This window comes from Elephantulus edwardii, unplaced genomic scaffold (genome assembly GCF_000299155.1).
Source record: "Elephantulus edwardii isolate Elephantulus edwardi_28Jun2011 unplaced genomic scaffold, EleEdw1.0 scaffold00026, whole genome shotgun sequence".
Taxonomy (NCBI): Eukaryota; Metazoa; Chordata; class Mammalia; order Macroscelidea; family Macroscelididae; genus Elephantulus; species Elephantulus edwardii.
In genome coordinates, this window is record NW_006399776.1 from 3,017,818 (window position 1) to 3,043,598 (window position 25,781).

At 48.1% G+C, this 25,781-nt stretch overlaps 1 protein-coding gene across 1 annotated transcript; it reads right to left on the minus strand.

The window, feature by feature from the left end:
• Positions 1–2,094: 2,094 nt before the first annotated feature.
• Positions 2,095–20,997, minus strand: MAP1A (microtubule-associated protein 1A). Its single transcript, XM_006882964.1, has 10 exons — positions 20,802–20,997; positions 19,758–19,859; positions 11,843–11,925; positions 11,453–11,593; positions 6,863–11,251; positions 6,692–6,802; positions 6,248–6,535; positions 2,794–6,211; positions 2,438–2,658; positions 2,095–2,250 (listed from the first exon to the last, which is right to left on the minus strand). Exons 1-10 carry the CDS (start codon positions 20,995–20,997, stop codon positions 2,095–2,097), a joined length of 9,105 nt encoding a protein of 3,034 aa, XP_006883026.1.
• Between the last annotated feature and the right edge of the window lie 4,784 nt (positions 20,998–25,781).

Genomic DNA, 25,781 nt, shown 5'->3' on the forward strand with positions numbered 1-25,781 from the left:
TTATAAAGGGTTTTATTGGAAGGGAAGAATCCAAATTTTCACTCCATACAAAGTTTGCACAAGTGAGAGATGTTTCCAATCTTAACAGGCTCTGGATTTCTTAAAAAAACAAACAAATAAAATATTACTACTACCCACAACCCAAACCCTGTTCCATCAATTCTAACTCAGGACAGAATAGAATTGCCCTATAAGGTTTCCAAGGCTATCTGTAATCTTTACAGAAACAGATTACCTCATGATCTACAACAGAGTAGATGGGATTCAAACCACCTACCTATTGGTTAGCAGCCAAGCACTTAACTATAGCATTGCTAGTGATCTCTTACAGCTTCATAACTCCTTGCCTGTTTTGTGTTTCTCTGTCCAGGGTTGAGATCCAGGGTATCTGATGTCTGTTTTATTCCTTAGCTCTTTGGAATATAAATCCTCTTTCCAGGAGGCCTCTTCCATCCCTAAAAACTGAATTTGTGCCCCACCCTAGACTCCTATTCATACTTTAGTATTCCCACTTATTTTTAGAAATCATGTTGACTTTTCATAACTTTTTGTTTTCACATACCCAGAATATATCCTCTGGCACCATCAGATCCTAGAACTGCTTCCAGTTATCAAAGTTCCCTTAGAAAATGGTGATACTGGGAGCAGCAGAGAGGTAGATGCTAAGCCCAGCTGAGCAACTAAGCAAAGTATGGAGTCACAAAAAGCCTAAGCAGTACTCCAACATCTGCAATGAACTTGATTTATTGTTAGAGTTGGAGGGAAGTGTGGGGGAGAGCAGAGCACAGCAGCATGGGGAGGGTGGGAGCTGGGAAGAAAACAAGGCAGGCTCATTTTGGTTTCCACATAACTTGGCAGAGAAGCCTTGCCCAGATGACTGTCAGCGCCTAGGTTTCAGTCCAGCAGTAAGTCTGGCAGGGCTGCTCATTGGCTTGCTTGAGGTGAGGTCTTCTATGGGGTGCATTTTCATTTCTTTCTATAGGCATTACACTTTAGCTCAACTTCATCTTCCTTTTTCTTTCCTCTGTCTCATTTCTCCCAAGTCCTCTGCCATGGCCTCCACCTCTCAGAACCTCTAAAGTGGTTGGAGCTGGAGAGGAAGCCAATATTCCCATTTCAGCTGCAAGATGGCATAGTGGAATGTTGGGGAGTCACACATTGCTAGATATCAAATGTTGGGATGTCAGGCAGTGGCTTATTTTTAACCCATTTACACGCCAGGCCACAGCAGATGACCACATGCAGAGAAGCCAAGCAGGGCATGAGAGAAGGGTCAGGATCATTGAATGGGGTGGGTGACAACTTAAAAAGTCAGGAAGTTTGGAATCATTTTAGGATTAGGGCCAGGCTCTCTTTGCCCGTTTGTGCTGCCCTTTAGGCCTGGTCTGGGCACACTCCTGGGGATGTGAATGGTGTGATACAGGGGATAGGAGAGAGGATAGTCTCCTCCTACCAGTTTCTTGGTCAAAGAGCTTCAAGTTTTGGATTGAGACATTCAGATATGGAGGGAAGCAGTGGGACAGTGTAGCAGCAGTGTACTCCCAGCCCCCTGCTGGAACTGAGACCCTAGTGGGTAAGGTGATGGGAGATGGAGGAAGGCATGCAGCTCTGGGCACCTCAGTGACAATATCCTACACCCAGGTCATATAAATTACTACCAGAAATCCCTCCTAGAATGCTAAATAAATAGATTGAGACAAAAATGTCCCTGGGGTTAAGGACATGATCTCCCTTCATGAGGGAGGAGGTTGCTTTCTGAAACTCATCCTCACTTCCCACTCAAATTTAGCATTTGGCAATGCTAGGACCAATATCACTCCAGGGTTCTCAGGCATCAGATGACTATGTATACTCTTACTTTGTGCCCTCCTCTTATTCTATTCCTGTCACCTTTGGTTTTGAGACCCCTCAAGCATGAGTGAGGAGGAGAGACAACTCCTACCATTCAGCCCAGCCCAAGTCCCTGTAACAAAGCATCCGCCCACCCTCCATCCCCCAGCTCCCATCTGCCTCAACCCCAAAAGACACAGCATTAGCCATTCTCTAAGGGAGCTGCGGGAAGGGAGGATCTGCAGGGTGGGGAGTGTGGTTCTTTCAGAACTCAATCTTGCAGGCTGGGAAGGACTCATCCTGCATGACCACGGTGCTGCTGCTAGCCAGGACCAGGACATTCAGTTGCTGTTGCTGTTCATGAGTTTGCTGGTACCACTCACGAGTCACTTCTGTGTCATGAGTAGGGATCAGAGTCACCTAGAAGGGAGATCAGATAAACCTGATGTGAGAATGTGAAGGGAAGGTAAGTGAAGAGGATAGGGCACTTGAAGGTTTTCCCAGCCCCCGCTGCCTACGTTGTAGTCCTTTTAGAATAAGGAACCGTGCTCCAATATTGCCTCTGAGCTTTGACCAGACTATGTTCTTGAAGTCCCTTACTACTTACCTGAAGATTCTCTCCCCATTGGGCCTTGCCCTCCAGCAGTGCATCCAGTACAGCCCGGCTTGGTTCGCCATTGGCAGGGTCATTCCCACTGACCACATAGTAGGATGCACGAACTCGCCGGAAGAAGTCAAGGTCAGCAGTCTTGCCACTGCAGTGATTCGGGATATAGGCAAGATCCACATACACAGGAGCACCAGAGCCACCCTTGGAACCCAAGTTTGCTGTAGAGACAAGCCAGCACTCATTGTAGAGAGAAGGAAGAACATTTTCAGCAACATTTCCCATCTCTCCCACTTTTGACCTGTCACGCCCAATCCAATCCAACCCACTCTCTCCCTTTTCCATGGTATACTTACTTGGTCCTCCCTTGAGTCCATTGACTAGGCCTTTGGACATGGGACTGTGTCCATCCTTTTCATCTCCTGAAGTGACCTGGCTTGGAGTGCTCCGGGGTCGGAGTGGGGTCCGGGGTGCTCGATCTGCAGGCCCCTTCCCAGGGGTAGGTGAGCGTTTCCCTCGAAGATCTAGACGCCGTGCAGGGGATGCTGGCTTGGCTCTGCCTGGGGCTCTGCGCCCTAATCTCCCTTGAGCCTTTTCTTTTTCTCGTAGCCTTTCTACTCTCCCAGACTCTGAGCTGAGCCCCTCAGGGTCAGCCATGCATACATCAGGGCGGGGAGGGGATGGCCGGGGATCTGGCTGGGGTAAAGGAGGTGGGTCGTGGCCAGGTCGGGGATGGTGAGTTCCACTGACTCCCCCAGCCTTGTCCACAGGCAAGAAGTCCCCATCTTCATCTGAGTCAAGAGCTGCCTCAGCTGTGATGGATGGGCACTCCTCAGTTTCTGGTGGGACATCAGAATCTGACTGTGAAGAGCCTGAATCACTAGCTGATGTTGGAGGCGTCTCATCAGTCACAGGGCAGGGGCCTCCTGTTGCCCCCGGGCCTCCAGCTCTGCGTCTCCCTCCTCTTGCTACCAACCGAGCTTCCTCAATCGAGAGGTCACTATCATCCATGGATTGGGGCAGGGATGGGTTCAGGAAAGATGGGGAGAGTTCCCCACGGTGGGGCCGAGGCTCCGCAGGACACCCCTGGGGCCCAGCCTCAGTCTCAGGGGAGACATTGCTGGGTTGGCCTTCAGGGACCCGTCCAGGACGCAGTGGCTGCTCAGGGGAAAGCAGTGTGTCAGGCCGGGCTCCCCTCTCAGCTCCCTCAGGCCAGGTCCCACGTTCCCAGGCAGGGCAGGCTTTAGCTTCTTCCTTCTCAGCCTTGGCCAGGCCAGGCCCTGGGAGGTTAGAGCTGGTTTCGGTTGGGCCATTGGCTGCACAGTCCCCAGAGGGACTCTGGAAGGGGCTTGGCTTCTTGGTGGCAGCTCCTGAGCACTCAAGGTGACAGGGCAGAGTGCCATCATCTCCAGGTAGGCTTGGAGCTGGAGCTGGTGCTGGAGCTGAAGCCAAGTCCAGTGAAGCTGGAAGGGCTGGGCTCAGAGGAGTGAGGTTCCAGAGGCTGTGAGCAGCTGTTTCCATTCCTGGAACTAGCTCTTCAGACCCTTGTTCTGAAGCCTGCAGACCTGGAGGGAAGCGCTCAGCCACACTCGAAATCACAGGTGTTGTGGCTTCCGAGGAGGAGCCTTCAGATAGGACTGGTGAGGCGGGTCGTGGCAGACTGGAGAGGAGAGGGGCTCCAGGAGAGCTGGGTGATGGCAGCTGGGGCAATGAGGAGTCCAGGCTGGGAGCCTTGGTCACTTCTAGGTACTCATCATGCCGGACTCTGGTGGGAGGCCCTGGAGCCAGAGCCAAAGCTCGATCCCCAGAGAAGACAAGGGAGCCACAAGGTGCTGAGCGGGGTTCAGCTGGAGAGGGCAGCTGTGGGGGAGCTGGCTGTAATGAGGAGAAGCCAAAGGCCGAGGCAGGGAAGTCCAGGCTAGGCCGGGCAGGACCTGGGGGTGAGTCTGAGGGAGGACTATTGTGTGCTTCAGTTGCAGACCACAATGTGGAGGACTCTGCAGGGATGGGGTGCGGAGGACTTGGGGTCTGGGCCTGTTTCTCTGGCTGTTCCCGAGCCCCCTTCTCAAGCTCTGAGTCACTAGTGCTATCATGCCAGTGACCCTGGCCTGTTTCTTTGGGGGACAGGGTCCTCCTATCGGGACTGCAGCTCAGGGTGTTATCATTAAGAGGGGCACTTGGGCCTTTGTTCAGAGGAACAGGAGCACGAGGGGGCACTGCAGGTGGCGTGGGGCTGGGCTCCACTCTCGGACCTGGTTCAGGCTCCTGCCTCGGCGGCACAGGGGGTCCTGCCAGGGCTGCATAGCTGAAGGCTGGAGTGTCAGATTGGAGCCCCTTAGGTGAGACAGGAGACGAAAGCTCCTTCTCTGCAGATGTGTTTCGGCCAGCAGCCTCCTCCTTGGTTGAGATGTGTGGGGGCCAATCCCCAACTGCTCCAAGCGGAGGCTCCCTAGTGGGACATGCTGGGCCAAGCCCAGTTAGCATCATCTGCTCATAGATGTCTGCATACTGAAAGCTCCTCTCATCAGGATAGGGTGTGGGCTCTCTCTGTTCCAGCTCAATTGGCTCTGGCTCCTTGGTAGCATGGCTTTTGTCACCCTCTGGGATCTTTGAGCTGCACTGGGTGCTGTCAGAAGCCTCACCTTCTTCTGTTTTCCCTTCAGCTTTGCGGTAGTCCTTCCCCAAGGGGGAATATGGCCCACCTTCCAACTCCGCTGCCCCCTCTTGCACTGCAGCCACCACACTGTCATATTCGGCTGTGCCCCAGGAGAAGGGTGCAGGAGTGAGTGGCTCTGGAGCAGGACTAGGGGGTGCTGGAGCTGGGGAGAGAGGTGCAGGGGGTAGGGATGTGTCCTTGGGTACCCATGGTGGGATGTCAGCCAGCCATGAGGGGGTGGTAGGTTCTTTCCTCAGAGGTGGCATGGGCTTAGACTCTGGCACTGTGCTCTCTTGTCCTGGGGCCAGGGGAACCCTATGTCCAGCCATCTCAGGTGGAGAAGCTGGAGGGGAGATGATTTCAAAGGGGGAGTGGGTCAGCTTTTCGTCTTCCTCTGGTGGCAGCCCAACTGGTGACTCAGCAAGCCAGCGCTCCACCTCCAGTCCCTTCTGTGATGAGGGCTCCTGGAAAGCCTTGAAGTCTGAGGGCCAGGGACTCCGGGGAGTGTGTTCCATGGAGGGTACTTCTTGCTCATCATCAGGCCCCTCATCAAGAAAAGTGCTCTCCCGCTCCTCAGGGTACCAAGGACGGGGCCCCTGGCCATCCAGCTCATGAGGGAACCAGACCTTCCTCTCACAGGTCATTTCCCTCCAATATGTTTCCTGTTCCAAGGATACTTCCTCTCTGTCCCTCCAGTACCTGTCCTCCTGCTCAAGAGATGGATCCTCCCACGCCTGGGTGGCCTCTTTCTGTTTGCCACCTGGCCCTGGCTCCTCCCTGCCGGGAGTTGTTTTTTGCCACTCCAGGACTACATCCTGTTCCTTCCTCCAGCACTTCTCTTCTTGCTCTTGGGCCTTATCTTTCTGCACTGGGGCCTCTTCCAGTCCCTTCTGTAGAGCTTTTTTCTCTTGCACAGCTTGGCCCTTTTCTGGGGATTTTTCCTCCTGTATTGTTTCCTTAGGTTTAATGGTTTTATCTTCCTGAACTAGGCTCACTTGTCTCTGAGTTTTGTCCTTTTCTTCCAGAGCTTTACCTGTCTGTTCAGCAGCTTCACTGCTTTGTTCTAGGATTTTATCCTTCTGTTCTAAGGCCCAGTATTTTCCTTCTAAGGCATGGTCCTTCTGTTTCTGGGCCTCATCCTTTAGTTCAGAAACCTTGTCTTCTAGAGCTTTATCTTTATGTTCAGAGTCTTGGAGTTTTTGCTCTAAGACTTTGCTTTTTTCTTCCAGGATCTGGTCCTTCTGTTCTAAGTCTATATCTTTTTGTTCCAAAGTCTTATCCTTCTGTCCTAGGGCCTTATCTTTTTGTTCTATGTCTTTTTGTTCCAAGGTCTTATCCTTCTTTCCCAGGGCCTTATCTTTTTGTTCTAAGTCTGTATCTTCTTGTTCCTTGGTCTTGTCTTTTCGTTCTAAGTCTATGTCTTTTTGTTTCAAGGTCTTGTCCTGTTCCAGAGTCTTGTCTTTTTGTTCTGTGTCTATGACTTTTTGTTCTAAGGTCTTGTCCTCCTGTTTCAGGATCTTATCTTTTTGTTCTGTGTCTCTTTGTTCTAAGGTCTTGTCCTGTGTCAGGATCTTGTCTTGTTGCTCTAAATCTATGGCTCCTTGTTCTAAAGTCTTGTCTTTCTGCTCCAGGGTCTTGTCTTTTTGTTTTAAGTCTATATCTTTTGGTTCTAGAGCCTTGTCTTTTTGTTCTAGGACTGTGTCTTTTTGCTCTATGTCTGTGTCTTTTGGCTTCAGGGCTTTGTACTTCTGATCCCAAAACTCTGTTGCTGGTAAATCTCTGTCTTTTTGGTCTAATGTCTTGTCCTGCTGTTCTACAGCATTGCTCTTTTCTTCCAGAGCCTCACCTTTCTGATTTCTGGCTGTATCTTTCTCTACGAGAATATCTTTCTTAGTTTTGTCTTGTTGCTGTAGGACTTCATCCTTTGGTTCAGGTACCTTGTGCTGCTCTGGAGGTTTTTGGTCTTTTGACTCTGGAACTTTACGTTCCCATTCCATAGCAATGTCCTCCATGGCAGGGCTTGGCAAAGACTTGGGACTCTTGGTGAGAGAGCTATCAGATTTCAGAATGTGTTCACCAGGACTTGTGGCCATGTCAGGTGAGATGGTCACTCCATCTCTTGACAGTGTAGAATGAGAGAAGGAGCTTGCAGGTTGTTTCCTATCAGGGCTCTCATCTGTGACATCTGCCTGTGCAAAATATTCAGTGATGGTATCTGTGGGAAGTGGCACTGTGGGTGGATAGGACTGTGGAACAAACACAGGGGTTGGGTGGTGAGAGGTATCCTCAGCCAGTGTTAGAGGCCCCTTTTCTTCCTTTCCAAGGCTTAATTCCCCAAACTGGAGAGTGCCAAGGCTTTCTGGAGAGAGCTGCTTAGAAGAGATATCCAGAGATGTCTCTTTGCTAGGGCTCTCTTCAGAGAGAGAAAGTGACTGGGTGCCTTCTGGAGACATCTCTGGCCAAAGGTCTTTCTGTAGGCGCTGCTCTGTCAGGCCACAAGGAGACCTAGGAGTGGGCTCTTGATTGACACTATCTGGGGAGACCACACTGAGGACAGAGAGGGATTCTGCATCTTCAGGGGAGAGGGCTCGATCAGAAAATTGGAGCACCTCATCTTTCTGAAATTCTCCAGGTTCTTGGAGTGCTGTTTTGCTGTCTCTAGAAAGGGCTTCTGCCCCCAGAATTGGCTCTGTGGGCTCTTGTGTCTCCACAGTCTCAAAAACTATTGCTTTGTCCTGTTCTGGCAACAGTTGTATGGTATAAGCTGTGTGACCCTCAACAATGCTGACAGATGCATCTTGAGTTTGGGGGCTCCTAGGAGACACTTGTCCCTCCTTCTCAAGTGTGCTCTCTTCAGGCCTGGGTCCAGCTGACTCCTTTATAGCATCTTCCTTGCCCATCTCTGGTGTGCGCCTACTGTCTTCCCAGGAGCTTGCTTCCTTAAAGTCTTGGGGCTCAGAGTTTTCTTCTACTGGGGACTGATGAAAGGGTGTGTGAGTGGCACTGGGTGGACCAGATGGTGGAGGAGAGGCCATTTTAACGGTGCTGTCATCTGGGCTGAGGCAGCGTTCTTCCACATCTCCAAGGGCTGGTTCCCCAGGATGTAGAACATGTCCAGGGGCACCAAATACTGGGGTTCCATACTGACTATGGAGTTTCTCAGACAACTGTACCTTTCTAATCTCCTCCTCTTTGACAACTTTCTCTCCAGGCAAGCTTCTTCCTGTGCTATCGCCTCGCCTCTCGGCCTCCCCAGTCACAGAAAAGTCCTCACAGGGTGGTGATTTGAAGCCCTTGTCTTCCTCCAGTGAGGAGGTGGGTGAGATGGTACCAGCTGATGGCACATAGTCCAAGCCCTGAGTGGCTTCTGTACGGGAGGAGGGGATGCTTGTGACTGTGTCGAGCAGTAGGGAACTCTTGCCTGTCTCTTCTGTTTGGGGAGCTGTGAGTGAAGCCACAGACTGGTCTTCAGCCACTGATGTAGCAAAGGAAGAAAGCTTGTCACACTCAGTGATTGAAGTGGCTGAGGACACATGCTCCTCTTCAGCCAAAGGGGCAGCCACCATGTTGGGAGGGTAGGTGACTTCAGTCTCTGGTGCTCCATAGCCCTTGCTGGAGGTGGCAGAAACAGCACTGTCCACGGGTTGGCTGGTCTCAAAGGGACCAGGACCTTCAGGCCCCGGGAGATCATACGTACTTGTAGGAAACCTGGGTGGAGCTGGCCGCTCTTCTGGTTCATCGTGTATCTCCTCATCTGAAATGGTCTGCTCAGTCTCTGAGTAGCCAGGAATTGTCTCATCTTGGATATAGGAGACATGCTCAGTGGCTCCTGCAGGTGTAGCTAGACTGCTTAGGAATGATGAGGTCTCTTTCTCAGAAAATTTACTCTGGAGGAGTCCCAGTTCCCGGCCACCAAGAGCCTCTCTGCCTTTTGGAGTTACCTTCAAGGCTTCCTGCATATGCTTTTGGTAGAAATTTTCAGCCTTTGTCTCTTCTTCTTCCTCTTCATCTGAAGGGTGCACTTCCTCCATTTCTTCTAATTCAGCCTTCTCTATCACATCCTCTTTTACCTCAGGTTCACTTTCTTCTCTTGCTTCTGTTCTATCTGGGAGCCTATCTGCTTCTCTCTGCTTCTTTTCCTCACAGGTGTCTTTCTCTTCCTCTGGTTCAACTCCAGAGTCTGGACCTCTCTCCTTGCTGCCTTGTTCTCCAGGGATGCTTGGAATAACCTCCTTCTCCTTCATCATAGGCTCTTCTTGTCCCAGGCTTGAGATAGGAGGTGTTACTTGGGTAGCTGTTCTTGAAGGTCCCTCGTCTGTAGTATCTGGAGAGAGTGTTTTCTCTTCTAGTACTGTGTCCCTTTGTTCAGTCAGCAACCCCCTTTCCTCATGCTTCATCTCCTCAAAGTCCTGTGTGAGGTCCTCTGGTGAAGACATGACTAGCTCCCTTTGCCCAGTGACTGGATGGAGTGGGACAGACCCCTTCTGAACTGTGGGTGTCCGTGATTCAGCAGATAGCTCCTTCTCCCCACGGGCAGCTCGGTTCTTGTCAATCTTGACTCTTCCAGGGGCCTTGGCTTTGTACAAGGTCTTACGTACCTCAGGGGTGAAGGGCTTCAGATCTGGTTTGGAGATCTTCTTGACCTCAGGTTTGGTATCTTTCCTCTTCTCCTCCTTCTTAGCATCCTTCTTCTCCTCTTTTCTTCCTTCATCCTTCTTGAGCTCTTTCCTCTCCTTCTTGATCTCTTTTTTCTCCTTGTCTTTTTTTTCTTCCAGCTTTGATATCTTTTCTTTCAGGTGCTTCTTCCCCACTTTGTCCTTGATCAACTTTCGCTTCTCTGCCTTCAACACCTCACTCGACTCTGTCTTCACCTTCTCAGGCTTAGCTGGCTTTTCTAGGGGCTTCTCTGATGTCTCTTTCACCTTCTTCTCTGTCTTGGCTAACTCTTTAGCTAGCTCTGAGCGGGCCTCCTTGGCTCCTTCTTCAGCTACCTCTTCCCGTTTTGCCAGCTTGCTCACAGCTGTCTTAGTAGTGGCTTTGAGGCTCTCCTTGCTGTCAGCTCGTTGTTTAATTTTGCTGGGTTTGAGGCTGGCAGGCACAGCCCCAGAAGTCAGGTCCTTCTGTGTGGCCACTGGATAGCGAAGGAAGTCCAGGTGCCGAAGCTTTTCTAGGCCCTCTAAGATCTTGTTTTGTGGAGCATTCCCTGGAAAAAGCACACGCACAATTTTTTCAGTGGGGTTGGCTGGTAGCCAAACCACCAGAGCAGTGATGGAGGTCAGGTAGGGCACTGAGATCTCAGCCTCCTTCCCATTGGCCAGCACAATGCCTGTCTTGGCTTTACTGTTGCCTGCCCACTTCTGCATGAGGAATTGCATCTCCTTGCTGTCCTTGACAGGGTTGAGGACGTACATGTCCAGCCGGCCCACACCCATTTTGTGGAAGAGCGTCAGTGGCTCAATGGTGTTGCTGACCACACGGTACAGAGGCTCGGCCTGAATGCCCAAGCGATTTAGGTGCTGCAGAGTGAGACAAGCCTCTTCAATGCTGCGCTTGGCTTTCCGGGAGGCATCAGGCAATCGCAGTTTATCAGGCACATTGAAGAAGACAACTCCAAGCTCAGGAGAGATAAGGTTCTTTACCCAGTCACTATAGCTGCTAGAGCCCTGGGACTGCTCTTCCTCTAGCTCTGCCACTTTGCGCTGCAGGAGTCCATTGATGCCTGGCAGGTTGTCAGCCCCAATGTGCGTGAGCAGCACTGAGTCAATGCGGTCCAGGTGTCGTACCAGCTTCCAGAAACAGGACTTACGATCAGAGCCACCATCCACCAAGATGTTGAAACCATTGACAGCGAAAAGGGCAGAGTCCCCACGGCCACCAGGAAATATGTAGCAGCAAGGCTTGGAAAGCTTGAGGAAACCCCCTGAGGTGGGGGGCTCTAGCAGGTCAAAGGGTGATGGCACATCTACAGTTTCAGAGACATACTCGGAGAACTCGGCCACACCATCCATGGTGGGCAGCGTGGGCTCAGGGTTTAGCCGGAGCTGCAGAGTCTCTTGAGAACTGTATAGTCCTAGATGGCTCCAGTCACCCTCCCCTAAGCAGGATACGGTGAGGAAGGCCTGGGTCCCAGGGTCTCTATTGCTGAGCAATTGGGCAATCTAGAGGAATGGAAGATAGAAGCCTGATCAGGTCATTGGGGTTATCTTAGTCCCTCTTAGATTCAGTTTGTCAATCTTTGCTTCTTTCTGAGGTGAATGCTTAACTTTCTATAAGGACCCCAGTAGCCAAGCAATATGAGATTCCCCCTCACTTGGATTCTTTCCCTCGCCTCTAGTCCTACATACTGGCATGAAACTTACCTCTGCGTTGTGAAGGACTTGGGCAAAGTTTTGGTAGGAGTAGGTGCCACTCTGTAGGATGAGGTCTCCACCAGGCTCCAAACTTTGGCCACTTAAGATCAGTAGTTTGTGAGCAGATGGGCTGCTAAGGAGATGATGAACCTAAAATGAAAGGAGGGGGACGACCACAGATGTCGGGAAAACCCAGAGAAAGGCAGTGAACATTTCTGGATCCCCTCCCTACTGCAGATATGTCCTTTATGATGCTTCTGGAATAGGACCGGGGATTAAAAGGTAGCTTAAATGGCAGAGAGAAGACAGCCCAAGAGTTCTTCTTTAAGTGGCAGCACTTACATAGTTATAGCCCTTTCAGCAGGCCTTTGGATGGCAAAGCATAGGCCCCAGGCTTACCTCAGAAGTGATGCTGTCTGCACTGGGATTTACCAGGATGATGGTTTCAAGGATCTCACTCTGGTGGCAGAGGGTCCTTTGGCCTGAGGGAGAGATGCAGGAATTTGTATTGATGAGTGTAGGTATAGACTAAAATGGAGAGGCATTGTGTGTGACAGGAGAGGAAAGAATGCACTACAGAAAATGAGGCCTGGCAAAAAGAAGGGTGGCTGTCTTTAAACGTTGCTATCTTGGATACTACTGAGTAAGGTCTAGGAAGTGGCTCCTCTGGCCCTTTCAGTTTTCCATCTTCTTTTACCCACACAGACTTGTCTTTTCCCTCCCTTGATTTACCACACCCTCTGTCTGCCCAGTGTAACCCCTCCTCCCCTTGCCTGGAACTCCCGCCTCAGACTGCCCTGTTGACAAGAAGCCTTTGTCCCTGTAGAGCACTAAGCTCCTGGTGCTGCCTGGGGATGAGGGGCTCAGCTGGAGGGAGGGCCCCTAGGACTAAGATCTTCTCTCAGCTTCCTCCTTACTAGCTCATCTCAGCCTTCGTCTTCTAGGCCAGCAGAATGTCTGGAAATGAGATGGAAGTTTCAGTGTATAATCTATAGATGCCTCACTTTTCCTCCTCTTATTGCCCATTCAAGGCCAAAATCCCATTTTAAAAAGCTCAGAAAGATCTGTGTTCTCAGGGTCTCAGGGACCTGCAGACCCTCGAGGTTTTACAATTTAAAAAGTGTAAATAAAATTTTCTGTTCTGTTATTTGGCCCTGTAAAGGCCAAGCCTGAATTCATATACATACACATTGTTCCCACCTGGAAGCTTCCTCTCTCACTTCATCTTCATGTCTCCCAGGCTCCAGAGAGGCTTGGGTCACTATCCCACAGCCCAACTTGTGAACAACAGTTTCTCCCTTCCTCCTTGCTCCTTTCCTAGCATAGCCTTTTACTATGGAGATGAGGCATGAGCAGTTCACAATCAATCACTTCAGAAGATTAAGCGATTCAGACATTTCCCAGGTCATGAAAGAAGATAAACTAAAAAACTTCACCGCCATCAAATCAATTCTGACTCACAGAAACCTGGACAGAGTAGAAATGCCCCATAGGATTTCCAAGGCTGTAAATCTTTACAGACGCAGACTACCACATCTTTCTACTATGGAACAACTGGTGAGTTTGAACTGCCAATCTTTTCATTAACAGTTGAATGATTAACCACTGCATCACCAGGTCTCCTTGGAGAAAGATAAAACATCCCCAAGCCCCTTATGTCCCTTTTACACACTCACATGAAACACTAACCAATAAAGACTCACATGAAACACCAAGCAATACAGTAAAGAAAAAAAGTTGGCAGTTCATACAGAAGATACTGAAGAAGGAAGCTGCCACCTCCTGATTTCTTTCCTCCCTCCACAGTTACTGCACAGAGGAGTAACTTTACAGATAACAGATTAAACGGATGGATTTGGAAGGTGGGCAGTTTGTAAGATAATGGGGAGGATTCACACTTTCCCTTAGACCCTTCTGTGTCCCAAGTCTCTCCGGCTTTTTCTGAGCTCCCAACAAGCAGAGCCTCAGGCCAGGGCCTTTGTTAAGAGGAAGGGCCATGGTGCCAGGATTAGGCAGATCTGGCAGCACAGGGCTGCAGCTGCAGGGAAATGAACTACTATGGATGGCATCAGAAGACCAAATGCCATGCAAGGTGGTTCGGGTCAAAGAAGAATCCAAAGGTTTTTTCCTATTCTAGTCTTGGAAATTTAAGTCAGCTCAGAGGGAGAAAACCACCTTATAGGCCAGAGGGGGATAGGTGAGGGATATCAAGGGTCAGGGAGTAGCCAGCTCAGATTCAAATTTAGAAGCACTCCTACTCACACAAGGTCACTCTTTTGAGCTGGAGTCAGAAAGAGAAACTTAGTGATACAGATCAATTTGCTTTCTATCTTCTCCTTCCCTCAAGCCTATCTCTAAGTCCCTCTTTATAACCACAAGACTCTGAGATCCTAGTTCCTGTCCTGGCACAAAGACCCCCACTTCTAACCCAAATGCTCTCCAGCGCTGATAAGCAACTCCATGATTTACTGCCCTAACCCCTCCTCTCCTGGCCTGAGAGAAAGAAAGCCCTGCTTCTCTCTTGGTCACCAGTTCTCTCACTCACGGGAACTGACATGTTTTTTCCTTTTTCTTTGGAGAGGACTATCTGGTGAAGCAGGGTCACTACTCTCGGTTAAGGGGATGGTGGGGGTAGATTGTGGGTGCTGAGGCTGGGCAGGGAAGAGGGCAGGTGTCTCTGCAGTGAGGCAGAAGAGGGGGTTGGCTCGGGCAGCTGCAGTCTGCCGCAGTGTGTGAGTGTGTGCGTGTGCGTGTGCGCGCTGAGCTCGGCTCCGGCTCCGCCCCCACCCCCCACCCCAGCATGACAAGTCATTTTCTTGGCTGCCTCTGCATGGGGATTGGGGGCGGGAGGATGCAGGAGAGAGAGAAGAAACTGACTTCTGGGTTTAAGAGCCCCCATCTTGGGAAGAGAAGCTGAGAGGAGATGGGGGTGGAGGCGAAAACCAGTGGGGTTGACAGCACTGGGAATTCAGGGTAGCTGCTGGGGAGGGAGTGCTCTCCATCTCTAGAGTGGCCTCGAGGGGACCAGAAAGGGGGCGCTTAGAGTCCTTGTCTCATTCTGGTTTCCGGGAATAGTGCTGTGCAGCCCACTGCACACTGGTTGGTCTACGAGGAAGCGCATGACCTGTCTTAATGACCCTTTCCTCCCTGCTTTTCCACGCTGTCCCCATCTTCCCTTACTTGGCAAAAACTCACTACCCTGTCACCCCCAGCATAGGAGCAGCTGAATGATCCAGCAGCTGACGCCCAGGGACCCTCCCATAAGGAGCATTCCGTATTCCAGTACTGCCCCCGCCCCCATCCCTTAGATTCTTCTGTCCCAGCCAAACACTGAGCCCCAAATTTTCCCTGCACTCTGGGCTGCCAGGCGGAGCCAGTGTCACCACCCTCTGCTGCTGGCCCTGGACCAATGTCTCCCACTCTCAGCCCAGCCGGAGACGTGGACAGACTGTCATGGCCCTCTTGGCCTTTGCCTGGTTCTGGGTTCAGGCTGCTTCCACAGCCAGGAACACACTCATCTTTTCTCTCCATTCCCTTAGCCTGCTGGCCCTGGTAGGCCGGTTCCAGAAGCACCGGATTAGGTGTCTTCCCATTAGCCCTATCCCCCATCACCCTGTCACAGCATCCGCCAGCCACCATCATAAACCCACCGGTTTGGTCCTTACCCTGGGATGTGGGAGGGAGTCCTTCATGGAGGTGGTGGCTCTGGCCCCAACTGGCAGCTTCAGGGAAGAGTCTGCAGCACTTGGGGTGGGAGTGGGGAGGGGGGGGCGCTTGATGGAGAGGGCGGTGCCAGGGCGGGGAAGAGGGGCTGGCCGCTGACGAGTCACTGGAGATTTAACTGTTTCTTTGCCCTCACAATGTCGGTGCTCTGATGTGACTTCTGCCTAGTTTTGAGTTGTCTAACAGATTCAAGAGCCAGGGATGTTCTCTTGTAGTCCACAGGGCACAGACCCTTCTTACTTAGTAGCTAAGGAATATTCATTAAATATCAGCCAGTAGACCAAAGTCCTTTGCTAGGGCAAAAAGGAAGAATATATGAGAAGCATAAGATGCCTGTTCCACCCCTTTCTCAGGGACCATCTGCTGCCTTTCCTCTCAAATAAACCCAGGGACTGAGTGACCTTCAGCTCCTGGAGGAGTAGAAAACAAAGAGGCTGAGCTAAAAGCATGGGGTAAGGTGAGGGAGCTTGCTTGAGAGGAAGGCTGAGACTGGGGAGGTGGGGTGATCTCTGTCATCTTCTAAGCTACAGCCACATAGAAATAAGTCCTATTTATCACTGGAGGGTAGTTTTAAATCCTGAATCTGAAACATGGACCCTGGTTTGTGGTAGAGGAGTACACGTGCCTGAAAACTGCATTCAGCCCTGCACAGATGCAGCAGCACAATGGCCACCCAGGCACTGGCACTCAGAATTATCAGGGCATCAGTGTGAAAAGACAGCCTTAGATGTTGATGACAGTGCTTTCTGCCTTTCAGTGAAGGGGATAACAGGGGCCACTGATCAACAGGGCCCCAGACTGGGCAAAGTTTTTCTATTAGTCAATTATTAAAAATAACATAAAGCATTTTTTGAGTTTTTTTAAAAAAATTATCAGGATTTTGTAGGATGAGTGCCCTGTCTCCATAGCTAAGTATTTTTGCTGTCTCTGTACGTTACTTTCTTGATCTTCTAAAGTTGGCCCTACTTCCTTACCTCTGCCTCAGATATAGTGAACTGCTCTAGCACTCCAAGGGTGAATGAATCTGGAGAGCTCTAGGACTCAGTTCCAGTTGGGTGATGCTCATGCTTTCATACCCATCCTTCCCTACCCTGTCTTCTAAGGCTTTTCTCACATTGATAGTCATCCCACTAATACCCCAGTACCAGCTCCACCCTTGCCCTGGGCTGCCAAGAGCTCCACTGAAGGTCAGTGAAGCCAAAATAGTCTCTGCTCTCAGCATCCTCCACCCGCCTCCTTTAACTGCAGCCAGAGGAGCTGAGTCACCAGTACCCTTGTATGTGTATATATAGGGGAGGGATAGGAAGAAACCTTGTTCAGATCCAGATCCAGGGATGCAAAGTAGCAAGATGGCAACATCCCCATTTGGATAGAAGAAGCCATCTGCAGAGATACACAGCACAAACCAGGCTGAGTTATGATTATCTTAAAAGGGAAATACCTCCTTTCTGCAAATTTGTAGTTCTTATTCCCTCACATCTTAAGCCTTCTATCTCCTCTCTGCTTTCTAGGCTCTCTAGAGTGTGTTAGGAGGGAAACTTGAGTAGACATTTGGCATGAGGACAAAATAACATTTCTCAGCCCAATGCAGGTCTACTCTTATTCTCAGTTGCTACCCCAAGAGCCACACCCTGGGCATGGTTCCAACTCAGTGGAGTTTCCCTTCATCCTTCACCCTCTGAACAGCCACCTAAAACATCTCCTCACCTGTTATATTCCTAGACTTTGCTGCAATGAAATAGTAAGATGCTAAAGAAAAGAGGCCTGTGCTCCTCAGAGACAAAGTGACATCAGAGACCTGCTCCCAGCATTTTACTGATCATGTTGCTAAATAAACCACTTAACCTTTCTGAGTCCTTGCTTCCTGCTCTACAGAATGAGTACAATTGATATTAGCATCATCCTTCAATAGTACTGTGGAGGACTGAATGTCAGAGAAGGGAGAGAAGGGGTTTCCTTTCTAGAATCCTAAATCTGTAAAGCACAAATGCCACTGGAAGTTGGTCTTTCTTTTGTGAAAGATTTCTGAACAGTACTAGGCAGATCTAGGTGACTGGGGCAATCTTAAATCAGAATCTTAAGTCTGAATCTCAGCCTAGACCAGCTTCAGAATACTCTTAACTCCCAAATGAACCCAGAACTGAAGAAGCCCACAGGATGAGACTTGAAGCACTCATGTCCCTGCTTTTCCATTTCAGACAGTAATGTGAACCTCAGTTTGAGGGACCAATGTGCTGCTCTATTAAGTCAGAACGGCTTTTATGTTTGTAAAAAGTATCACTTTCTGAATACCTCAGGGGATTGGAGTGTTAGAAGGTTTCTAAACTGGTCCTTAGGTCTGCATTTTTGAGTCCTAGTATATCAGTTATGAACCAAAATCCTCCTCCTTTCCTATAGGCTTTCAATACAAAGAACAGGGTTGTTGAAACTAATTTTTCTATTCTACTTGTTTCTGGGTTTGTGTTACATGCTTGGAAACTCTAGGTTTTTTGCAGGAGTTAGGAAGGACCCAAGTTGCCACTGGTGACTAGTTTGAAAGCCTTTATCAGTCTTGATGATTAATTAGAAGGAGCTGGAGCACTAACTCTTCATCAGAAGATTCTTTATTCCTGCGGTGGTTGGGGTGGGGAAAAGGAGTAATAGGAATTTTTTTCACTCTCGCAAGATTTCTTTTTTTTTTTCATGATTCTCAGCGTTTTGGCTCAGGGACTGAGGACAGGTGACAGGCATGGTGACTCAGTCTGTGGGGTGGGCAGGAAGGATCAAATAATAACAAACTAGCATATTCCACTGAGCCCATCTCAGTCACCTGATTCCCTTTGCTTTCCCACTAACAGACGGCTGAAAGGAGGGGCAATGCCTGCAGTTGTTTGTAGGGACAGCTGAAAGAAGTTGTTTTGTGCCATGTGGGTTTTTCAAGGAAATTCTTCACTATTCTCAAGGGACATAGACAAACATCCATGGAAATGTCTAAAACCTGGGGGGAAAAAATTTCAGAACACTAAAGTAAGCTCTGACCTATGGGAAAGGCCCTTAACCACTAAGGGATAGCATGGCGAAATCTTTTGACTGAGAAGGCCCAGAGGATGTTTATATGTCTATGTTTGTTTTTGAGAAGGATCTAAGAGTACTATGTGTCTGTCTATAAACATCTTCCTAAACATCTTTGCATCTTAATCTGGAGTTTGGCTAAGTGGGTTTAATTTCTGTTTATATCTTAGATCTTTCCAAAAAGCAGCCTACTTACAAATCTGTGTGGTCAAAAGGACAAGGCTAGAGAACTAAGTGTGAATTATTCATATCAGCAGATAACCCCCAAAATTCAGTTTAGTCATTAATTTTACCCTCTGATATCCCCAAATTTACTCTTGTAATAAAGCACCCCAAAGTGCTAATTGGTAAAACAGTTGATTTTCAACCCTCAGTATTAATGGAAGGCACCATGACATGAGTAATTGTGAACAGAAGGCAATCTCAAAACATTGAAGCTAGTCACATCGAAAAGAAGTGCGCCTTACATTTTTAAATTATTACACATAATCCTAGGATAAGGGGACATTTACCATACTTATCATATTACTTTTATCTCCTTCTCTCTATGGCAGCATCTTTAGAAAAATTAGTGATCAGGGAAATGACCAAGGACGTTAGGAGAAGCAACTGAAAGAAGTGAGTATCTACAAGACTGACTAATTGAGAATTATCTGTGTAAGATATGGATTCAGTCATTTGATGGCAGTGACTGTTTAGCTGGATGGATTTTACATTCCACAAAAGGCACTGATGCATGGATTGATGTGCTGACATTTACCAATCACATGACTGGATGCCAATGCTTTTATAATGGAACATAGTTCTTTCTGCAGCCTCTTCACACCACATATCATTATAGAATGATAGTTCCTAACATCTTATGTTCTTAAACTCTTAATCCATTTTTCCCACCTAGCAGAATGGGAAACTACCCTGTAAACTTTTACTTTAGAGCCAAATCTCAAAGTGCAATCAGTTCTTATAGTAATAACTCCAGGAGATCTTGCTTACCACCCTGGGTTTGATGATGCTTCTCAGGTTTTGGTACCAGGATACTGCTCTGCTATGGAAATTTGTTGGCCAAACCAAAGGAGAAACCCTGAACATAGTGGGTACAATGTACAGCCTACAGAAAAGCACTAAACAAATGTCTGAGAAGATGAGTGGGGAGATTTGGGTCTCTGAAAAGGCTAACAGGAAGGCTGGTGGATATAGAGAAAGGGGAGCACAAAAGAGGAGGGTGGATTTTTTTATAGGAAATGAAAGATTATTCAAAGAAGTACCTTATTCTCTTCCTGCACATCAGTAGCTGTGCACAAACCACCCTCTTCTCAGGTTGAAATTATGTTCTCCAAGCTCCCTATACTATGATGTTATCTGTCTGCAAGTGTACTGAGTATTCTGGAACAGCTGAGCAGCTCTGCAGCTGTCTCCTATGCAGTCTCTCCTTTTTCTCTCCCCTAAACCTACTATAAGACCGTTTCTACCAGGGAGCTAACCTCCTCTCTTCGGTGATTTGCTCTACCCAAAAGTCAGAGAAAATGGTACTAGTCCTAACCTTTGACCTCTGAGGAGAAGTGAGCTAGGTGCCGGGTAATGAAGAGTCTCAACTGTTGGTTCAGGTCAAAGGACGATAAGTCAATGTTCCAGGAGAGAATTCCTGTAAAAGAGAAACAAAGAGAGTTCTGGATAAAATCATGAAGGTCAAATCACTGGGAACACTTTCAAGCTCACAAAAGAGGATGAGCGAAAGGAGCATTCACGAGCAGCTTCCCACATGTCTCTAAAAAACTATGGGCCAAAAGAAGGGTGGCTAGTGATTATGCCCAATTCCCAACCTCTGCCTTTCCTAGAATTTGCCTGAGCCAAGGGGGAAAAGGCAGATTTTAGAGTAAACTTGGTCACTAATGAGTTCATATGTAGGCATATTCTTGCAGAGTATACCAGTTGTGGCAGAAGCGACACCAAAGGGTCTAGTCGTAGCTACTGGGGGCTGTCCTCCTGGTTCTTTCAGTAAGTAAGTAGGATTCCAGACTCTATGTCCCCCTCCTTGCCTTCTCGGCTTACTTCCACCCGCAGGTGGCTCCGCAGCACTGCGCCACAGGCACGGCAACAGGGGAGGAGGCAGGGCTGAGGCGGCAGCGGCCACGAAGGTCACTCTCTTAGACTGGCCGCTGACACTCAGAGATTTGTGCCTGGTACTCAGCGCTTTGTGCTTGTTCAGAGAACCCACAAAAGAAGACACTGTAAGGTGGGAATTCTTCAGAGAATGGTGAGGACTTTCCAAAATCTAGCCCCCCAGACACAGCGAAAGAGAGGGGCGTGGCGGGAGGGGCCCAGGGGCTGCGTAGAGTTCTCCCACCCCAGAGATACTGCAGGACAATATCTGAGGGAAGGATGTGCGAATAGCTCGGGAGTATACAGACGCATGGCATGGAGAATGCAAGTGATGGGGGCTGATGATTGAGCTCAATCGGGCTCTCAGATCTCAGGAAATGCACACTAGGGATGAAAGATGCAGACAGGCATGGGGAGGTGAATGCAGATGGCGGAGAAGCAAGGAATGGAGGATGTCCAGAGCACAGCTAGGACAGCGGCTCACCTTGTTCAAGGTGGGCCCTAACGGCCCTCAGCTGAGTCTCAGTACCAATATCACCAATTACGATGAGCAAAGAGTGTTTCCGCTGGTCCCAGCGTGCCGCCGCCACCGCGGCTCCGGTCTCGCTCAGCTGCACCGCGGGGTTCTGAGCTAGCAGAGCGCCGGGGCTTTGCAGCCCCAGCCCGGGAGTTGTCTCCATGGTAACGCCGCTCGGCCGTTCGGGCCTAGCTTCGGTCTCCATGGAAACTCCGATGGAGTGCTAGGCCGGCGGCATCCGCAGCCGGGAGAGTGCGCGCTGTTCTTAAAGGCCTGCAGCCGAAGCCGCTCATTGGCTACTGCTTGTCAGGGGCGGAGCCCAGGCGCCGCAGGGGCGGGACTGGGGCAGGGGCCTGGGTTCTGCGGTCCCGCCCAGTACGCGCTCGTGCGGTGACTGTCTTTCTCAGCCTCCGCTCCAGTTTTCCCGGGGGACCTCCCACTCCAACGTGGGCAGCGACGGGGGCTCTGAGGGGACAGAGATATGGTGGGGGGGGGGTGGCAAGGAGATTGCCGCTGCGCCACAAGAAGCTTCTAGTTGGGCTATTTCTCCGTTAAGTAGTATCGTTCACTTCTGCAGCCTTTCCCAAACTAAGTGGAGCCATCTTGTCTGCTACCCAAATTTGCTTCGTTATCTGCATCTCTGTGTCTAATTCTTTTATTTTTAAATTAAAAAGTCACATCTTGCCAAGATCCTGATCTCCATCCTCGGTTTCCCCATTCTCCTGGCTCCAACGCTTTAACACTGTTCCGGAAGACTGCACAGTCTTGGTGGGGACAGAGTGACCTTTAGCCCTAAATCCCTAGTTTTTGGGAAGATAGTGATTGGCAATTCTCTATCTATGCCGAGTTCTGTGATTGCGGAGAAGGGGATTTGAGTAAAACCCACGAAATACCTTTCCCAATTCCCGACTAACGTGACAGTGAAAACAGTAACCTTGGGAGATTTCCTTTACCTTCCCAAAACAGGAGAGACAATGATTGAACTAGAACTTAGAATGGTCTTTCCCAAACTAAAGGGCTAGGGGACAGGAAAGTCGACTGAGAACTTCTGGCACTGTTATATGACTGACTACAAGGAACATCCTTGGAAAAATGGTGCTAAAGTTGCCTTCCCTGCCTCAACTTTGCACGACAGCAACTTCTTTTACATAGGATATGGAATAATTTTGAACATGAATTTGTCAGATAGGATATCTTTTGCTCTAGCGCTTCAGCAACATCCTCCTTCCCAACTTGTCATACATATTTTAGATGGTTCTGGGTAGAAAAGAGCACAGTACTTAATGCAGCAAAGCTATTTTTTTCTTCTTTTCCCTTTTTGTATACCATCGAATAGGATCTGACTGGTATAGGAAGAGATTGTCCCTCCTTCTCCAGCATAGCATCTAGTGGATTTGAACTGTACATCTTTGTAACTGCAGCTCAGCTTCTTGCCATGAGACCTCCAGAGCTCTGTCAGTAAAGCTATCTTTAAGCCTTATTCTGACCCATGTCCTTTTAGAAGTCTCTGAGGAAGATTGGACAGGTCTGCTGATAATGCAAGATATAGGATGTGTCCATATCATGTAGAATGAATCATGGAAAACAGCCTTTCCTTTCTGCAACCAATCTGGTCTTAGCCTTAAAAATCCTTTGTAATATGGAGAAGACAGAACTTCAAATGTGTAGGGGTATCTCAACCTATGTGAGACAATGTTCCACTAGGTCTCCACCTGCCACCATTTTGCATCTGAATCTGGGGGAAAAACAATAAGAGAATTGAAGGTCTCCTTTTCTACAATCAGAAAAGAGTACCATGTGGAAGGAAAAAGCCACAATAGGTTGCTGGGAGAGGAAGGTGACAGTTTCCATAGCAACTCCAGAGATGAAGCTCTTAATAGGTAGAGTCAGTTTAAGGGTTTGTAGCACTTAACCACAGGCTTTATGCTATCATAAAGTCTGACAAAAAGATTGCATAATAGATATGAACGGTATAGAGAAGGATCACATATACTGATCAAATGACAACCCATTGCTATAGAGTAAATTCCAACTCCTGTTGTCTCTATAGCAGAGTAGAATTGCCCTATCAGATTTCAACAGAAACAAACTGTCAGATCTCTGTTCTGCAAAACTAGGTCATAAATTAGAACCTACAGCCTTCTTGTTATCACTCAAGCACTTTAACTACTTTACTACTAGGTGTAATGTGCCATCAAGTCGCCTGTTACCTATAGAAACCCTACGTACAGCAGCTCTGAAGCCTGCCCTGTCCAGAGCCACTAATTCTGACACACCATCCCCCATTGCCCCAGTTACTATATCAATCCATCTCATCCGGGGTCTTCCTCTCCTGTCCTGTGCTGTCCCTCCACCCTTCCGAGCATGAAGTCCTTTTCCAGGAACCAATCTTTCCTGGCCACATGCCCAAAATATGTGAGATGTAACTTCAAAAATCCTAACCTCCAAGGAGAAACTTGGTTTCACCCTCTCTAAAACAGACCCTATTTGTTTTCTTGGTGGTCCAGGGTATGTTCGAGACTCTTCTCCAACACCACAATTCGAAGGCATCGATTCTTCTTCTGTCATCCTTAGTCATTATCCAGCTCTCTGATGCATAGCAAGCATTTGCAAACACCATGGCCTGGATTATGCACATCTTAGTGTCTAGACTGACATTGCTGCTTTTCAATACTCTGGAGAGGTCCCTGACAGCAGATTATCCCAATGCAATTTCTCTTTTGATTTCCTGACTGCTGGTGCCAAGAACGTTGGTTGTGGAGCTGAATAAGCTGAAGTTGCTAACAACCTCAATCTCTTTTCCATCTATCATGGTGCTGCCAAATTGGCCAAGTGTTGAGAATCTTTGTCTTCTTGATGTTGAACTTCAATCCTTTTGAAGACTAAAGTCTTTGACCTTCTGTAGCAAGTCCTTCAAGTCCTCTTCAGTTTCAGCAAGCAAAGTTGTGTCATCTGCATAACATAGGTTGTTGATGAGTCTTCTTCCAATCCTGATGCCACATTCCTCCTCATAAAACCCTGCTTCCCTAATGATCTGTTCTGCATATAGACTGAAAAGCTATGGAGACCGATGCATTCCTGTGACACACTGACTTTCTGATTTTGAACCATGAAGTGTTTCCTTGCTCTGTTCTGAGGACTGCTTCCTGGTCCAAGTATAGGTTTCGCATAAGCACAATCAAATGTTCTGGGATTCCCATTTTTTTTCAAGATCAGCCACAATTTATTTTGAACCATATCGTCAAATGCCTTTGTATAGTCAATGAAACACAGACATTCCTCTGGTACTCTTTGCTCTCTGACAAGATTCATCTGACATTGGCAATAATGTCTCTAGTTTCACAACCTCTTCTAAAACCAGTTTGTATTTCTTTTTTTTTTACAAATTATATGATTTTGTTAAAGATGTACCATTTTTTATTTCACTTTCTGACTTTGTGCTTGTGCCTTCAGTACTTTCACAACAATTTTCTGCTCCTCAATAAGGAAAGCACTCATGATCCTGTCACGGATACATTTAGCATATATGGGGCTATCATAAGCTTTGCTGCCATGCTTTTTTATTTTTGATAACCTCATGAGAACTTTAGGTTTCAAGCATGAACCCCTCTTAGTCAGCCTGGGCACATACCACATGCACATTTTGGTGCTTTCCCAACTTTCTTGATATAAAGGTAAGCAATTCTATTACCAGGAATTTGGACAACCTAGTTTTGTCAGAGGCTGTGTTATAGGATAGCTTATGATGTTAGATCAGACACTAGATCATTTTGAATGCCTCTACATAACATCTCCGGAAGAGGAAAAAGCCTAGCTAGTATTTCTAGTAGTTCTCTATTAATGGACTATTCAGTAGTTTCTGGATAATCTTTAGCAAGATTTTTCTAGTGTATGATAATTTCCACACTCTGTCGAGCCACCTGTTCGTTTGTTTGTTTTTTTGAGTGGGAATAAATATGGATCTCTTCTGGTCAGTTGGCCATATACTTGTCCTCCAGATTACTTGTCACAACCTAGTGTCTGTTGAAATTATGTCTATTGTTATTCCATCAATTCCTGGGGCTTTATTTTTTTGCCAAGTCCTTTAGAATAGCCTGAACTTCCTCCTTCATCACCATTTCCTCTTGATCATATGTTGTTTCTTGAAATTCTTCTGTGTCAGCCAATTCTTTTTGGTACAGTGACTCTGTATACACTTTTCATCTTCTTTTAATGCTTCCTGAATAATTCAATATTCTGCCCATAGCATCCTTAACCATTGCAGCTCGAGGCTTGAATTTGTTTTAGTTCCTTCAGCTTAAGAAATGCTAAGCAAGTTCGGCCTTTTTTATTTTCTGACTCCAGCTCCTTGCACATTTCATTATAATACTTTGCCTTGTTTTCCTGAGCTGCCCTTTTAAATCTTCTATTCAGCTCATTAATTTCTTGATTTCTTCTCTTTGCTTTGGCTCCTCGGCTTGCTTGTGCAATACTCAGAGTCTTTTCTGCCATCCATTTTGGGCTTCTGCTCAGATGTTCTCTCTCATTGCCAGCAAGTTGGAATAAACTCATAGCTGATCCTCCAGTAGGTTTCCAGAAACTGTAAAACATATGGAATTGCCTATCATTCTTCTACTGAGCAGTTAGTAGAATTGAACTACCTGTCTTTGATTTGACAGCGCACTTTCCTACTGACTAGGGTACCAAAGCACATAGTTCAAATGGTGGTGTTACTGTTACATGCCATCAAATCAACTACAACTCACTAACCCTGTGAACAAAAGATCTGATCTTTGTCCTATCCTGTCATCTTCATAATCTTTGATGTGCTCAAATTGTTAGGATCACTGTATTAATCCATCTTTTTCAAAATCTTCCTCTTTTTCCAACTACTGACTTCTCACAACATGCCCAAAGTACGTGAGATGAAGTTTCACTGTCCTTGACTCTGAGGAGCACCTTGGTTTC

Excerpts from the sequence above, each read along its gene's own strand:
- MAP1A (XM_006882964.1), bottom strand. The coding sequence starts at position 20,997 with ATGGAGACAACTCCCGGGCTGGGGCTGCAAAGCCCCGGCGCTCTGCTA. Across the intron at positions 11,594-11,842 it reads CAGACAGCATCACTTCTGAG|GTTCATCATCTCCTTAGCAG; the intron begins GTAAGCCTGGGG and ends CTTTCATTTTAG. Across the intron at positions 6,803-6,862 it reads AAAAAGACAGAGATTTACCA|CAAAAAGACACAGTCCTAGA; the intron begins GCAACAGAGTTT and ends ACAGACATAGAG.